The sequence below is a fragment of the Myotis lucifugus genome, unplaced genomic scaffold (assembly GCF_000147115.1).
Source record: "Myotis lucifugus unplaced genomic scaffold, Myoluc2.0 scaffold_7, whole genome shotgun sequence".
NCBI classification, from domain to species: domain Eukaryota; kingdom Metazoa; phylum Chordata; class Mammalia; order Chiroptera; family Vespertilionidae; genus Myotis; species Myotis lucifugus.
The window spans coordinates 19,325,944-19,344,254 of record NW_005871055.1 but is presented as its reverse complement, the minus strand read 5'-3'; the positions used below and the strand labels follow the sequence as shown (position 1 = coordinate 19,344,254).

General features: G+C 40.1%; 1 protein-coding gene across 1 annotated transcript in view; it reads right to left on the bottom strand.

Annotated features, from left to right (window-relative positions):
• The window catches only part of NBEA (neurobeachin), a 928,080-nt gene that overhangs the window by 141,549 nt on the left and 768,220 nt on the right, over positions 1 to 18,311 (bottom strand). The window contains exon 43 of the mRNA XM_006083617.3: positions 14,579 to 14,694. Coding sequence (XP_006083679.1) covers positions 14,579 to 14,694 — 116 coding nt within the window. The remainder of the gene's footprint in view (positions 1 to 14,578; positions 14,695 to 18,311) is intronic.

Sequence of the window (18,311 nt, the reverse complement as noted above, 5' to 3'; positions counted from 1 at the left end):
ATAAGTACAATAAACTTTATAAATAAACTAGAGGCCCAGTGCATGGATTCGTGCACTGGTGGGGTGCCTTGGCTTGGCCTGTGGGGATCGGGCCAAAACTGGCTCTCTGACATCCCCCGAGGGTGGTTCTTTGGTGATGCACCTCAAAATTGAGCTCCCTCCTCTCTGGTTCCGAGTGCTTCACCTGAGAACTGCAGCTGCCAAGTCACCGCAGCTCAGCAGCTTCTGCATTGAGTGTCTGCCCCCTGGTGGTCAGTGCACATCATAGCTACCGATCAGAACGTCTGACCCTAGTGGTCATTGCATGTCATAGCTACTGGCCAGTCAGCCGGTTGGCCGGTCAGCCAGTTGCTTAGGCTTTTATATATATAAACAGAGTTACATTAAATAAAAATCTATATAATAAAGAGCCAGGGTCATAAGGACTGAAGGCTTGACCAGAGAGGAAGTCAGTGCTGGGTTGCCATGGCGACCCAGCACTGACTGCTGCCCCTGCGGGCGCCCCAACCCAGAACTGACTGCCTAGGGGCCTGCGGATCAGGCCCGGAGAGAGGCCTGCAGAGAGAGAGGCAGGGTCTGATCTGAAGCCTCTGTGGCAGCCGTTGATAAAAACTTGCCTGCCCTAAACAGTTTGGCTCAGTGGATAGAGCGTCAGCCTGCGGACACAAGGGTCCCAGGTTCGATTCCAGTCAAGGACATGTACCTTGGTTGCAGGCACATCCCCAGTAGGGAGTGTGTGGGAGCCAGCTGATCGATGTTTCTCTCTCATCGATGTTTCTAACTCTCTATCCCTCTCCCTTCCTCTCTGTAAAAAAAATCAATAAAATATATTCAAAAAACAAAAAAAACAACAAAAAAAACAACAACTTGCCTCTCTTTCTCTCCCGGCCTGGCCAACAGCCACGCCTCCATTTCTCTCCAGGCCTCCACAGGGGCTGCTGATCAACCTGCCTTTCTGATCAGGCCCCATTGATAGCCTAGAGATGCTGACAGGCATAGAAACTGACCAATCAGAACCAAATCTAGGTCAACTGTGAGGAACCAATGGCTGCCTAGGAGGCGGAGCTTTTGATGCTGACTGGCATAGAAACTGACCAATCAGAACCAAATTGGCCAGTAGAGGAGGACAGTTGGGGGTGAGATCAGGCCTGCAGAGGAGGGCAGCTAGGGGTGATCAGACAGGCAGAGGCAGTTAGGGGCAATCAGGCTGGCAGGGAAGGACAGTTGGGGGCAAGATCAGACCAGCAGGGGAGGGCAGTTAGGGGTGATCAGGCAGGCAGGGGAGGGCAGTTAGTGGCAAGATCAGGCAGGCAGGGGAGGGCAGTTGGGGGTGAGATCTGGCCGGCAGGGGAGGGCAGTAGGGAGCAAGATCAGGCTGGCAGGGAAGGGCAGTTAGGGGCGATCAGGCAGAGGCAGTTAGGGGTGATCAGGCAGGCAGAGGCAGTTAGGGGTGATCAGGCAGGCAGAGGCAGTTAGGGGAGATCAGGCAGGCAGGCAGAGAGGTTAATGGAGATCAGGCAAGAAGGCAGAGGCAGTTAGGGGTGATCAGGCAGGCAGGCAGAGGGGTGAGGGGTAATCAGGCAGGCAGGCAGGTGAGTGGTTAGGAGCCAGCGTGAGAGGGTTGTCCGACAGCCAGTTTAGGCTCGATCCCACAATTATCGGGCCTAAACTGGAGGTCGGACATCCCCCGAGGTCTCCGATTGGAGTGGGTGCAGGCTGGGCTGAGGGAACCACCCCCCCCCCCGAATTTCATGCACTAGGCCACATAAAAACCTTGCAACATGAGCAGTCAATATATATTTTTTATTTGAATTAAAAATACACTATGTATTTAAAAAGAACATGGGTGCAAAGAATAATTAAATGGTACTTTGGGATTTTGCATTCATAAGTTTCAGCCATAAATTAGTGTTAATACTTTAATTATTTTACTGAACACCTTTGTGAAATTAAAAAACAAATACAGTTCACTAAGTTAACAAAAAATGAAGTATTTCCAAAGTAATACCTGTCAGGTTCTGGCATTTCTAGCAACTTATTTATCAGTTGTTCTGTTTTTAATTTTTTAGAATACTTGAAATTTAGTAAATAACTTTGTGCTGTAATTAATAGGATTCTTTCCTTTTCCAGCAGTAGTAAGTGTGTAGATATTTTTAACTAGCTATGCTTATAAGGATTTATAGTGATGATGAATATTAAATATTGCAAATCTTTGACACTAATCTACTCCAACAATAATTGTGAAGCACAGTAAATGAGATTTCAGAAATACTGGATATGTTTCTTCACTTAAAAAAAACTTTTTAATTAAACCATCCAATTTAATGTTTTTATATGGCACTTTAGTTTTGAAGGCAAAGTGATCTAGAGACAGCTGACAAAGAAATTATAACTGCAATTCCTTGGTGAAAATGTTAATGACAGCAAAATATTGTTTAATTAGATGACTGCAGCATCTGGATTAACACTCTTTAAGAGTGATGCTCCTGTGCTTGTCTGCTTCTTCACACTTTACAGACATTTTGTCATCTCTAGGTCATTAGGAAAGAATTTTTAATGATTTTTCTAGAAGCAAGCAGTTCAAGTTACATCTAATTAGATGACAATAATAAGCCCAACACATGCAGTAGCTAAATATATACATAATTAACCAGGGAGGGCTTGTACATCACAGAGTAAAAAAGTGTAAAATGCTAAACAAGAGAAAAAGGTAGGGGTAGGAAAGTTGTGCTAAATTCATTAGCTGATCATATAAAAAATAGTTCAAAAACCTTAAAAAATTATCTCAAACTTAATGAGATCATTTACATGAAGCTATATTAGCTACCACTATGCTATTTTTTTAATGCAAGAATGTCAAATGTTAACATCCTGTCCATAGTATTACTTAATAAAGTATAAAATGAGGCATAGGCTGTACCTTTCAAAACACAATGAACAGAAATGAGGTCAACTCTAGGAATTTGAGGTTGGAACCACATTTTTAGTCAAACTCTAGAAATCATTAAAATTCATTTACATAATTTCCCAAAACTTAATGTTCTTTGAAAATTTAAAAAAACACGTGGTTCAAAATAGTGAAATAAATCACACCACGTTCCTAAGTAAGACTTGTATGCAGTTTTAAAAATCATGCCTTCAAAGAATACTCAATGAAATACAAAAGTAGAATCTGAGCCTATCAGTGTAGCAGGTTCCAAATGATATGCCACACACAGAAAAAGAAAAAGAGAAAAACCACCAAAATGTCACCTTTGATATTTATGAATGGTTTAATTTTTTAATTATATTTTTCCATATTTCCAATTTTCTACAATGAGTATTTATTAAATTTATAAATATAATAAAGGTCATAAAAACATTTATGAGCTTTTAGGTATCTTTTTAAAAATTTATGGTTTCTGAATATTTGACAAACTTCTTTTACAATGTAAAGTATCTTTACAAAATTTACATACATACAGTAAAATGTGTGTTTATATATATGCAATTATGTATATACTAGTAGCCCGGTGCACAAAATTCATGCACATTAAAAGGGAATTAATTGCCCTAACCAGTTTGGCTCAGTGGATAGAGCATCGGCATGCAGACTCAAGGGTCCCAGGTTCAATTCCAGTCAAGGGCATGTACCTTGGTTTCGGGCACATCCCCACTGGGGAGTGTGCAGGAGGCAGCTGATTGATGTTTCTCTCTCATCGATGTTTCTAACTCTCTATCCCTCTCCCTTCCTCTCTGTAAAAAATCAATAAAATATATTTTTTTAAAAAGGGAATTAATTATTGGAAATATTTTAATATTGTTATTTGCCCTTTCTCTATAATAGAAGTGTGAGAGATGAAAGGATATTAATAAAATGTATATGAAAATAATATATAAATTTATTAATAAATAAACAGTAACAAAAGGATATAACAACAACAGAGGCATGATATAAAAACGACAAAAACATGATATGAAAACAACAAAAACATGATATAAAAACAATAAAAACATGATATAAAAACAACAGTGATGCAAACAATGACTGATAAAGTGATTAAACTTATTCTAATATCTCCCTGTACACCACATTAAGAGTGAAAACACTTTCAGAGTGCTTGACTAATTTCCCTTGTGATGAAGTACTTAGAAATTTCACTGTAACATCACATGCTCTTCAAACTCGAGAGAAAGCAACATGTAACTGACCATGTGCAAAAACAGGTTCAGGTAGGAATATGCCTACTCTATCTAGAGTTTGTCCTTGTGATTTATCAATAGTCATCACAAATGCTGGCATCAAGGGAAACCGTTGTCGAATTAATTTAAATGGGAGGCCAGTGTCAGATGGGGACAAATTAATTCTTGGAATCAGAACAGCCTCTCCCTCTGCAGATCCTGTTAATACCTCAGCTTCAATAATGTTAGGTTGTAATGTTTTGATAATAAATCTGGTACCATTACAAAGACCCCATTTACTATTGAGATTTCTCAATAGCATGATGATTGCACCCACTTTCAATTTTAATTTATGACACGGCATTCCCGAGGGAGTAATACTATTAAGAAATTCGATGGGAAAATTTTCCTTTTCAGCATCATCTGTGGAATCAATGGAATCATCACTCAAATATGTGTGAAAATCTCCATAGAGTATATCTAAATTTTCTTCATTTAATTTTTGAACATGCTCATTTTTTGGACAAAGAATTGCATGTTTAGATATATTTTTAATATTATCTATAGCAGTGGTTCTCAACCTAGGCTGCACATTAGAATCACCTGGGAATCTTTTTAAAATCCTGATTCCTGGGCCTCATCCTCCAGAAATTGTTTCTTTGTTATGGGGTGGGGCCACAACATTAGTAACAAAGAAACAGAATTTCCTGAGGATGAAGCCCAGAAATCAGGATTTTAAAAAGATTCCCAGTTGATTCTAATGTGCAGCCAAGGTTGAGAACCACTGATCTATAGATATAGTATTTCCAAAGTTAGCTTCAATAATAGATCCATTTCACTTCCATGCTCCACTCTGAGGGCGGGTTCCTGCCTGAAACCTCGCCCTCCAGAAAACAGCTGGGGGAGGTCGCAGCTGTTTCCAAGAGGACTGCTGCAGGACTGACTTCCTTCTGGTTGGACGCACTTCTGGCCATGATGTTACACCAGGGGTGGGCAAACTTTTTGACTTGAGGGCCACAATGGGTTCTTAAACTGGACCGGAGGGCCGGAACAAAAGCATGGATGGAGTGTTTGTGTGAACTAATATAAATTCAAAGTAAACATCATTACATAAAAGGGTACGGTCTTTTTTTTTTTTTAGTTTTATTCATTTCAAACGGGCCGGATCCGGCCCGTGGGCCGTAGTTTGCCCACGGCTGTGTTACACCCAGGGTTTTTATATAAGTAGATTAAAACTTTATTGTGGGGAGCCGCTACAGTGTTTTGGACACGTTCAAGCCTTGGACTGATGAGAGGGCACAGTCCTCTCATTGCCACTTGCAAGTCCCAGCTTAGAGGGCAGGGCCCTCCCAGCACAATTACAGCCAACAGCTATAGTTGTAAGTTTGAACCTATGGTCTGAACACGTAGCCCCACGTGCCTGAGTGATGTAGGCTTGATAGAGTTCAGGTGCATGTAGTTGAGTAGGATTGAAACCCAGGGGAATGTTGTAAACATCTTGGTCACGCCATTACTTTGCCTCATGGCATCTGTTATAAACTAAAGGCATGGCTGTGGGTGTGGTCGCTGTCTCTCAGAGAAGCAGCGTCCCACTGAGATCCGGCTTTCATTCTCTTGTCTGTCTTTTCTAAGCCTTTCAGCCGCCCCCACTCAGGTTCACCCTTGGCTGTGCTGGCGCAGCACACTTTATAAAGATATGCCTGCACGCTCTGAGGGCGGGTTCCTGACTCAAACCCTGCCCTCACCGGAAACAGCTCCGGGAAACAGCTCGGGGGAGGTTGCAGCCGTTTCCAAGACAACCGCTACAAGACTGACTTCCTTCTGCTTGGTCGCCAGACCGGTCGTGATGTTACACCACCCAGGGTTTTTATATAAGAAGATACACATATCACATGAGAGTAAAAAAATCTAATAATGCATTAATACTCAGACACTATTGCCATATACTTTATTGACTACCTGATTTTTAAAAGCATCCTGAAAGAAGAAAGGCAAAATTGGCCAATTTTGACAGACCTCAAAAAATGGAGAGCAAGAAATGGGCTGTAAAATGTACTTTGTATTTTATGTTAAGATTAGAGGCCCGGTGCTTGAAATTCATGCACTGGGGTGGGGGGTCCCTCAGCCCAGCCTGAACCCTCTTGCAGTCCGGGACCCCTCGCTCCTTACCTCCTGTCTGCTCGCTGCTCCTTAGCGCTGCCACAGAGGAGGGAGAGGCTTGCCAGCTGTGAGCCTGGCTTCTGCCTGAGTGGTGCTCCCCCTGTGGGAGCACCCTGACCACCAGGGGGCATTTTCTGCATTGAGCATCTGCCCCCTGGTGGTCAATGCACATCATAGCGACCAGTCATTCTGGTCATTCTACTGTAATGGTCACTTAGGCTTTTATTATATAGATAATAGTTTAGAGAAAGAAGATATATCTGAGAATATAAGTCAGGAAATAAAACCTTTTAATAGAAAATGCAAATTTCAGTCACATTGACCTATACTTTGAGAACAGTGAAGTCAGAAAAGATTGTTTCACCTTCTCAATCATTTTCAATTCTGTAACTCTACTTTTTAACCAGGAAATTTAAAGAATACATCATCCAGCAATTTTAGTGAATTCACATAATAGATTACAAAACCATGCAAAAACTTATGAAGTATAAATATTAAATCAGTTCAACTTGATGGATATTTTCTGAGCAAAACTTTTTTTAGTGACCTTATGATCTCATTGGAAAGATAAGATCTATATAATAAAAGCCTAAGTGACTGTTACAGCGGAATGACCAGAACGACTGGTCTCTATGATGCGCACTGACCACCAAGGGGCAGACGCTCAACGCAAGAGCTGCCCCCTGGTGGTCAGTGTGCTTCCATGGGGGGAGCGCCACTCAGCCAGAAGCTGGTCTCTCGCCTGGCGAGTGCAGTGGCGGTGGTGGGAGCCTCTCCCGCATCCACAGCAGAGCTAAGGAGCAGCAACAGGTGGGCAGTAAGGAGCATGGGGTCCCAGACTGCGAGAAGGCACAAGCTGGGCTGAGGGACCCCTCAACCCCAGTGCACAAATTTTATGCACCAGGCCTCTAGTATAAACAAAAAATGCTAAGGACACACTACCATAAGTGCCAAAATGTGTGATATGACAGACACTATTATAGAACATGTGAGTGCTACTGCAGATTAGTACAATTAGTAGATATGTTTTTTAAAGAATATAGATATAGTACAGTGGTTCTAAAAATGTGTTCCCTGGATCAGTGGCATAGCATCACCTGGAGCCTTGTTAGAAATACAAATTCTTGAGAACCAAGATGGCGGCGTAGGGAGCGGACCTGTGTGTGCTGAGGCTCAATGATAGCTAGCCCTCTTGGTGATTGTAAGGCCACCAGTGTTTTGGATGCTGGGTTGATGGCTATGTTGCTAGTGTTGTGGCTGGTGCTACTCAGCCAAGTCCCTCTCCAGGAGTCACCACCATCAGAAGAGAGCCCTCTAACCTATGGTCCCATATCTCTACCTAATCATTGCTGAGTGGAGTAATGAAGGCCTGACCACCTTGCTTCATGGCAAAACAACTCTGAAGCTATATCCCAGTTCCTGGCTCCCTGTGGGATCTGCTGAGGTCTTTGTAGCAACTACCTTGGGGTTCAATTTCTCTTTCTACCCAGTCCTACTTTCTTCACTCCCCCACAGATGTCAACTCCAAAGATACTCTCCAATAAATTTCCTGCACGCAAATCTTTGTTTTGGAGTCTGTTTCTCTGGATCTGAGACCTGCTAAAAACAGTACCAGGTTCTACATTAAAGATGATCATTGTGGGCCCACTTCTAGTATCTGCACAAGTCAAAACAATAAATGAACTTCAAAAGCCTCGACTTTCTTTCCTCAAGAGCTTCTTTTGATGAAATTATTTAAAAACATTATTTAGGTTTTCTTAAGGCAGTTAATAGATTAAAGCTAATGACTAGAAGTGAAATTGAATGGTGCCATGAGTGCCTTACACAATCTGGTACAGTAGTTGAGTAAAGCTCTAGAGCCAAACTACCTAGAGTAAGTAGTTTGATTCTACATTAGACTCCTGACTTCATCACTTTTCAGCTCTGAGTTAGACAAGTTATTTAACTTCTCTGTACCTTATTACCACATTTGTGAAATGGAGATAAAAATAGAACTTAACTCTTGGGTTACTGCTGGGACTAAATGAGTTAATATACATAAAGCACTTAGAATAATATTTAGCACACTGCAAATTGCTCAATGAGTATTAACAATTATTTACAATTTTTCTTTCTTTTTTAAATATATTTTTATTGATTTCAGAGAGGAAAGAAGAGGGAGAGAGATATAGAAACATCAATGATGAGAGAGAATCATTGATCAGCTGCCTCCTGCATACCCCACACTGGGGATCCAGCCCACAACCCAGGCATGTTGCCCTGACTGGGAACGGAACCGGCGACCTCTTGATTCCTGGGTTGATGCTCAACCACTGAGCCACACTGGCCAGGCTGGGCTATTTACTATTTTTTGGAATGTTGATATTAATATTAAAAATGTTTCAAAAAGAAACAATGAAACCAAACAAAGAAACAATAAAAATATTTATTTTTCTGAATCTTGATATTAGGAATAACTAAAGATATTTTTTAAAAAGACTATGATAAAATATAAACCAACCATTTCTGGCTTTGGATTACTTAGGAAATTTATCAATATAAATACTAACATCCTTTCAAGAAATGATAAATCTTGTTTCAATCAATTGACTTAAATTAGTGTACTTGAACAATAACTGTATTTTTAAAACTGTATTATGTAACATGATTATTTAGTGGAACCCATGTTAGTAAAAGTGATATTGTTATAATTAAACATATTTATTCTGCCCTTTATTCTAGGATCCTCAGAGAACTCTGAAAAGTGTTCCAATATTAAGAGATGAATGAATAACAGTATTCTCCACAATTCAGGAAAACAGGCAATTCTAATTACTTCCCTAACAAGTACTCAATCTTAGCTTTAGTGAAGCTTCTCTATGAAACCATCATCCAACTCTTCAATGCTGGTGCTCAGTACAAACTGGCACTCTCACTTAAAACTTCAGGATGCTGGCAAGGGAAGAATTAGCAGGATTATAACCAGGAACAGTACCTCAAGATGTTTATATTCATAACCTTTTCCATTCTACTTCTGTATAAAGGTTTATTTTGTCAGGATAGTCATCTATGCATGACAAAATCCTTTGAGTTAATTTAAAGCCCATCTTTTCTATGAAGCTTCCCTTGACTAGACTATCTCATCCTATTCTCTAAACTTTTATTACAGGTAATGGCACTTTAATTGCATGCTTTCTTATATATTCTAAATGTATTTAAATGCAAATACTGTTCTGATAATTAGATCTTAAATGGCTAGAGCGATGGTGCTTAAATATGATACATCAGAAACAACTAGAAGACTAGTTAAAATGCAGATCTCTGGGCCCCGCTCCCAGAGTTTTCTAATTCAGTAGGTTTGAGAAGGAGTCTGAGAATTTGCACCTAACAATCCCTCAGGTGATACTGGTACTGCAGGTCTGGGGACAATGCCAACCATTCACCTGGAGCATATTACAGTGACTCCTACTTTTGTAGAATGACATCATACTTCTCTCTGTCATTTATTCTTCATTCCACACTTTCTTTTTTCTTGGAATGCCCTCTGCTTACTTTCTAGTGAATTCTTCTCATATTTCAATTTCTAATTTAAGTGTCTCCTAAAAGAAGCTTTCCCTGATCTCTTGGTTGTAAGTAATGCCTCTAAATCTGTGACTCCAAATGGCTTTGTATACTCTCCAATTATAATAATTATCACTTTTTAATGGAATTGCTGGTGTACATGTATCTTTCCCTAACTATATTATGATCTCTTCAAAGGCAGGAACTATACTTTTCTTTCCTTCACAGTGTCAGTGCCAAATAGAGTGTGTGTTCAGTAATACTTACTAAAAGGATGAACAAATTGACTTCATGTCTAGAGTCCTGTCATACTCTCCTAAGAGGTCTCCCTAACTTTAAGCTATTTCATTTCTAATTCATGCCATACATAGATACCAGTTTAATTGTCCTAAAGATCCATACTGCATCCCCTTCAATTGCAAAGCTATACTAACTCCTAAAAATCTAAGATCAGGGTCTTTACAATCTGGTTCTTACTTATAGTTACAACTAGTAGCCCAGTGCACAGATTCACACACATTGAAAGGAAATTAATTAGAAGAAATATTTTAATATTGCTATTCGCCCTTTCTCTATAATAGAAGTGTCAACCAAATTCACGATCGACAATGACAGATTGTGTGATTTGCACCAGTGAGAGCTTTATATGTATTGTGCATGTGAGAGTCAACGTTTATTTTTAAATTGCCAGTGCATGTCATATGTAGTGGCCGGCTGGTCGGTCGGGTGGTCGGACGGATGTACGGTCGGTCACTTAGCTTTATTTGGCCAGCCAGCCCCACCCCTGATCAGGGAGTTAGGAGGCCGATCGGGGGCCAGGCCAGCTGTGGGGGGGTCTGATCGGGACCCAGATCAGGCTGGTTGGCTGTCACAGTGCATGTCATAGCCACCGGTCATTCTGGTCATTCTGCTGTTACGGTCACTAGGCTTTTATATATATAAATAGATATCATCTCCAATTATTCTTTGTTTTTAGCCAAGATGTGATACTCATGTCCATTGAATGCCTCGCACATATTCAGTTGGCAGAAATTGGTAAAGCTCTGCCTTTTTTCTCCCCAAACACATTTTTTTAAATTCCTCTACTCTGCTTAGCTTTTGTAGTACTCACTCTTTATAACACTTTTCAATACTTAATACAGCTGTCTTAAAATGCTCTCTTATTTATGTTCACTTCATTTCCCACCAAGTTGCAAGTGCTCAGAGTACCTATACCTATTTTATACTTCATTTTATCTCCCTCTATACAATAGACAGGCTTTAATGTTTAGTTATAATTATTGTAAAGAAAATGCCCAACATATTCTTTAAAAATAATTCAGTAGCCTATAAATTTTTTGTCATCAAATAAAACATATCCAATGATTCAAAAGAGATTATGAAGACACTTAAATTTCCCTCATGATCTACATGCTCTGGCTTAAAACCCAAAGACCATATCAACCAGAAAAAAAGTCTATACTACTCAGGTGCAGCTGCAGAAGGGATCACAGTGTTATCTCTATTCAAACTGCAATATTTCTAGAGCTAGACAGAGAATGAAGTGAATGGTGGTTATAGGTGTGGTACTGTACCATATTGTGAGAAATATATCTGACACTGGTAAAATGTAGTGGGAAGGGATGGAATCTAGAAGAATCCTTTAGCAGTAAACTAGATAACATCCCATCTAGAGAGATAGAGAGAATCCCATCTTAGAATAGCAGAATTATTTAATAAGAATACCAGTTCAACCGGAAACTGAGTTGGGCATGATATTTATTACTCTGTCTTCCAGTTTTATCCAACAGTTTCAAATAGCTAGCACAATCAATGAAAAAAATCATATGCTTATCTAAGACATAAGGTAGACAATGAATCTTGATAGATCTTTCAAGAATAGATAACAAAAATCCTAACACAGGGAATATGGAAAAATAACTGCTGAAGAATGGAAGAAGAACATTATCCTGAAAAATCAGGTAAAGATCCATGTAGCTGACAAGAACATTTTGATAGTCTGAAGTCCTTCTTTTATGCAAAAATATATGAACTTCAGTAAACAAGAGTTGAACAATAATATGGATTCTGGGTAGTAAATTATATTGAAAAAAATAAGCAATGAATGAGAAGGAAATTGAGTTAAAATTTTTATCTTAGATAGTAGTGATTTAAAATGTTGACTAATTTTTTAAATAAAAAATGAAATATATTTTAAAGGGTTTTAAAAAATTTAAACATATCTCTACGATAATTAATTATAAGATGCCTACATTCTAAATCACTAAAAAAAATGGGCAAAAAAGTATTGATATGATCAAAAAACCCAAAACAATCTATAAAAGCAAGAAAACATTAAAAACAAGATGATGATAAAAGATCAAACATATCACTTATTACAATAGATGCAAACATAATAAATATGGCTACTGAAAGATTAAAAGTCCAAGATACAGTGAAACCTTGAAGTCCCACCCATAGTACACAAAAGTTGGTAGCTCTGAAATTCTACCCCTTTTTCCTTTGGCATTGAAGCTTATGCTATTACATCATGCTGTATACCTAAAAATGCTAATGAAATTAAGTTCTTTACATTTTGGATATTTAAGTTTATTATAACTATATATGTAAATAATATGTGCTAATAACTAGCATAACACTTTCTTTTTATCTTTGAACTAGTAAATAGGTTTAAGATATACATATTATGTGAACTAACATATGAATACATATATAGATAATATATCATGAAGATATCAGAAGACATGTATATAATGGGCATGTGTATATGAAATATACAATAAAATTTAATATATTTAATAAAATAGTCCTTTGGCTCTACCACTAGTATCTTATTAGTAAATGCACTAACATTACAATATTTATTAAATTATTAAAATGCAAAACATTTCAAACTTCTTTATCTCTTTTTGTTGACAAATTACTTTTGCCTATCTATTTAATACATATCTATCATTCATATTCAATATATACCTTTAGTATTTATAGTCACATATAGATGATAGATTTATCCTATCTAATAATAGACAAACATGGTAATTGACCGTACCTTCGCTACACCTCCCACTGGCTAATCAGCACGATATGCAAATTAACTGCCAACAAAGATGGTGGCTAATTTGCATACTGCAGGCAGGGCGGGACAGTGCGATCTGCCCACCCTGCCGCCAGCCACCGCCTGCCGGGCCTGCCGTCCACGTGCGTGGCCCGGCGCCCCGCCACCCGCTGGGCCTGCAGTCATGGGCGCGGCCCAGCGGGTGGCAGGGCGGGGGTGTGGCAGATTGTGATCCGCCTGCCCCGCGCCCCACCGAGCCTCGCCACCCACCAGGCCTGCAGTCCGTGTGCGCAGCCCGGCGGCCAGCGGGGTGCAGCGGATCACGTTCTGCCTGCCCCGCGCCCCGCCCCATCCCACCGCCCACTAGGCCTGCTGTGTGTGGTGGGCAGTGGGCAGGGTGGCGAGGCAGAGGGCCTGCCATCTGCCACCCAGTGCGGGATCTTGTCCTGCCATCTGCCACCCAGGGAGCTGGCCTAAGCCAGCAGGTGGTTATCTCCCAAGTGGTCCCAGACTATGAGAGGGCACAGGTCCGGCTGAGGGACACCCCCCACCCCCTTGCCCCTCCACCCTCTGCCAGTGCACAAATTTTTGTGCACCGAGCCTCTAGTAAAGAATAATATTACACAGTAATCCTTTTAAGTGATAATTCGGAGAACACAGCTCTATGGATGGTTCTGACCATGCATTTATAACAGAACAATAATAATGTAGTTATTTAAATTTATCTGATTTCAAAAAGTTTGGTAGCACCTGATTTACAAAAGTAAACTGTAATTCAACCTGAATAAGGGCTGTTTGAGGCTTAACTTTAGGAAAAAAGAAAGAGGTACTGCCCTAACCAGTTTGGCTCAGTGGATAGAGCATTGGCCTGCGGACTGAGGAGTCCCAGATTCGATTCCAGTCAAGGGCATGTACCTTGGTTGTGGGCACATCCCCAGTGGGGGGTGTGCAGGAGGCAGCTGATCAATGTTTCTCTCTCATTGATGTTTCTAACTCTCTATCCCTCTCCCTTCCTCTCTGTAAAAAAAATCAATAAAATATATTTTAAAAAAAAGAAAAAGGTACTTAAATCTCATAGAGATGTTTAACCACTAACAACCACTGATTTAGCAGAAAAAAAGAACCACTACCCTCTTTTAATTTATAAGCATGGTACTACCAAGGTTGATGGCAGTCACTCATCATTTAGAAATATAATCTGATTTTATATTTTTATTTGAAGATTTTAAGTAAAATAAAAAAAAATGCTGTGACCCAATCATGTCATAATCCAGGTGACATCTGTACTAGGAAGAATCCTGTTGTTATTCTCCTGTCTAGCTGCTATTGCTGAAAATGACAAAACAGTGAAATTACATTTTCCCATTATTATTTCCAGTCACTCTCTGGCAATGGTTTGTTGACTCTAATAAACCTGCAGACAAATCTGTCAGCAAAGAAAATAGCAGAGGACAGCAGGGAAAAGCCTCTTCAACAATAAATGCATCTAAAACCTTGGTACTGGCTTGTATAATTTCTGATAACATTTCATGTGAGTGCTTCAATATTTAGTCTAATGCTGCATTTGAATTCCAAAGAGGAAAATGTATTCCATAAAGTCACATTACCCATGATTTTGATGAATATAAACAGATTATGAGATTAAAGAATGAGATGTCTTACCTGCTATCGTATTAAGAAACATCAAGTACTCAAAGTTTGAAATTTCCCGTCTTTGCCATCGCTGAGTCATGTTGGAAGATTTATAAAGCTGTCGAGGAGTGGCCAGTGATATCCTCCTAGCAATTAAGTAAACCATAACAAACATAAGCTCTTTTAACTCATTACTTTAAAAATTCAATATCAACTAATACATTTAAAATAATTTAGAATAAATAATAAAATGTTTAAATAATTGAAAATATCTATGGTTTATCCTTCTTAGATAAATTTTTAAAATATTTCAATTATAGATATTAGCAACATTAAAAATATATAATAGAGCAGATATGTAATTACTCAGGATAAACAATATGAAAGCACCTATTTGAATAATATGGTTGCAAATGCGTATTTTACAAGTTAACAATACCAAAAATGTGAACCTACATTCAAAATAAGTCAAAATATCTTGTAAACAACATAGAAAATCTACTCCATGCTAAGAAGCCAAATAGTCTTGTATTAGCTAATAGGTATTTGACTTAAACCTTATATAATAACTAGAGGCCCGGTGCACAAAAATTTGTGCACTGGCGGGGGGGGGGGTGTCCCTCAGCCCCACTTGTGCCCTCTCACAGTCTGGGACCCCTCAGGAGATAATGACCTGCTGGCTTAGGCCCGCTCCCGGGTGGCAGAGGGCAGGCCCAATCCCTAGGTGCAGCCCCTGGTCGGGCTCAGAGCAGGGCCAATCAGGGGGTTGGGGCACCTTCCCCTGTCACGAACAGAGCAGGGCAAATAGGAAGGTTGTGGCCCCGCCCCCTGTCACACACAGAGCTGCAGAGCGATCAGGGGGTTTGGGCGCTGCCTCCTATCATGCTGCTCCAGGGGCTAGGAGGCCTCGTGGCTCCGCTGATCCCAGTGCTGGGAGGCCTCGTGGCTCTGCTTGACACAGGGGCAGTGAGGCCTCTCGGCTCCGCTGATCCCGGTGCTGGGAGGCATATTACCCTTTTACTATATAGGATAGAGGCCTGGTGCACGGGTGGGGGCCGGCTGGTTTGCTCTGAAGGGTGTCCCGGATCAGGGTGGGGGTCCCACTTGGGTGCCTGGCCAGCCTGGATGAGGGGATGATGGCTGTTTGCAGCTGGTCACACCCCCTTCAGGGTGGGGGTCTCCACTGGGGTGCCTGGCCAGCCTGGATGAAGGGATGATGGCTGTTTGCAGCTGGTCACACCCCCTTCAGGGTGGGGGTCCCCACTGGGGTGCCTGGCCAGTCTGGGTGAGGGGCTGAGGGCCGTTTTCAGGCTGGCGGGTGACTGAAGCTCCTAACCTCTCCTTTTTTTCTTTTTTTTTATTATGGGATTTATTTACCTTCTATGGCTGTCACTGGAACTGAGAGCCGGCTTTAGCTCTGAGGCTTGGCTCCAGCTCTGAGACCTCCACTGCTGAAAGCAGGTATCTGGGTTTGTTTGGGTTCTACAATTGAAACACTGTTGCAACTCCAGCTCCGTCAGGGGAACGGGCCTCTGGCAGCCCGGGAGTCCTCGAGGGATGTCAGACTAACGGCTTAGGGTCGCGTCCACAGGGAGCGGGTCTAAGCCGTTAGTCAGACATCCTTAGATCTACCACATAGGTGGGAGAGGATCCTGCCATCACCGCTGCGCTGGCCAGCCATGAGCTGGCTTCTGGCTGAGTGGCGCTCCCCCTGTGGAAGCGCACTGATCACCAGGGGGCAGCTTCTGCATTGAGCATCTTCCCCCTGGTGGTCAGTGCACGTCATAGCAATTGGTCATTACTGGTCGTTCCGCCATTAGGGTCAATTTGCATTTTACCCTTTTATTATATAGGATGCTTACTCCAATATGCAGTTGTTATTATTATAATCACATTCTTGCTAATCTGACTAAAATTCTTGCCTGCAGCACATTTAGTCTGCTAAAAGCTATGTATATAATAAAGCTTTGCATTCCTTTGCTGACATTTTGAACACAGACAATTTAAGAAGAAAATTGCTGGTCTGAAAATAATTCTTACCACCCAAAACAATCAAAAACCAATGACCAAACAAACCCTGACAGGTATTTAAAAACCCGAATAGGGCCCTGGCCGGTTTGGCTCAGCTGGTTGGGTGTTGTCCCATGCACAAAAAGGTTGTTGGTTCAATTCTGGGTCAAGGCACATGCCCAGGTTTCAGGCTTGATCCCCAGTCAATGCTCATGCTCACATCAATGTTTCTCTCTCTCCCTCTCTACAAAAATCAGTAAAAAAATCTTAAAAAATTTTAAAAAACTCTAATAGGTATAAATAATGGGAATCATGAGAGAAAGTTGTCATTCTTAGAGTATATAATAATGAAGAAGAAAAATGTGGTCATAATTTATAAATTTAGAAAAGTAGATTATTATCAAGTTTAGGGAAAGGATCAGTTTTTCTTGTTTATTGCCTTCTTTCCCCCTATAAACTCACTGAGAGCAGGAACTAAACTGTTTTACTTAAGTGTTATATCCATTGCACTTAGCAATACTTAGCATAATGGGGTCTCAATAAGTACATACTTAATGATTTGAATTATTGGTCATCTACCCTAACAGAAAAATGGCTAAAGGAAGATGTAATCCTCAAAAAATTAATTCAGTCATATGAAGAAGAAAATGGGAAATTAATAAAGTTATTCAAAATTCCTATTCAAAATTCCTATAACAAAATTCCTAGATGTTTGAATGAGAATATTTGATACATATTTGGGCTACAGTATAATGCTTTTAGAATTAGGGGATAAGATAAAGGCAAAATTGCCTTCATATAAAAAGTGTTAAGTGTCATAACAAATGATGACCACTTAAAATAATTGACCCTAAGACTACAGCCAGGTGTATCCTTAGTAAGTAAAGAATATAATTAAATCCAAAATTAATTGATTGTACTATCTGAATAGAAAATACATTAATAAAGCAATGATAATCAGTATAGAGTACAGAAAATGGGCAAGTGTTTTTCCATCATTATGCAGGAGTGAAGGTATTTTTCTTATGAACAATGTGGGTCATTTTGATAAAGGACACAGAATAGAAATTATAAGAGAGTGAGCTATTGTCTTGGGCAACATAACTTATTTAAATAAAAAACTTCCTATCTGAAATATTGAATAAGAATCCCCTTGTTTTTATTTATTTTTTAAAAATGTATCTTTATTGTTGCAAGTATTACAGATGTCCCCCTTTTAATTTTTCCAATTGACCCCTTCCAACACCCCCCCCCCCACCTACCCACCCAGGCCTTCACTATTGTCTTGTGTCCAAGAGCTATGCATATATGCATATAAATTCCCAGGTTAATCTCTCTCCATATCCCAACCCCCACTTCCCTCTGAGATTCATGAGTCTGTTCCATGCTTCTATGTCTCTGGATCTATTTGTTCATCAGTTTATTTTGTTCATTAGATTCCACATATGAGTGAGATCATGTGATATTTATCTTTCTCTAACTGGTTTATTTCACTTAGCATAATACTCTCCAGGTCCCTCCATTCTGTCTCAAAGGGCAAGTATAGTATTTAAAGCAGCATAGTATTCCATGGTACAAATGTACCACAGCTTTTTTATCCACTCATCTACTGATAGGCACTTGGGCTGTTTGCAGATCCTAGCTATTGTAAATTGCACTGCTATGAACATAGGGGTGCATATATTCTTTCTGATTGGTGTTTTGGGTTTCTTAGGATATACTCCTGGAAGTGGGATCATTGGGTCAATGGGAA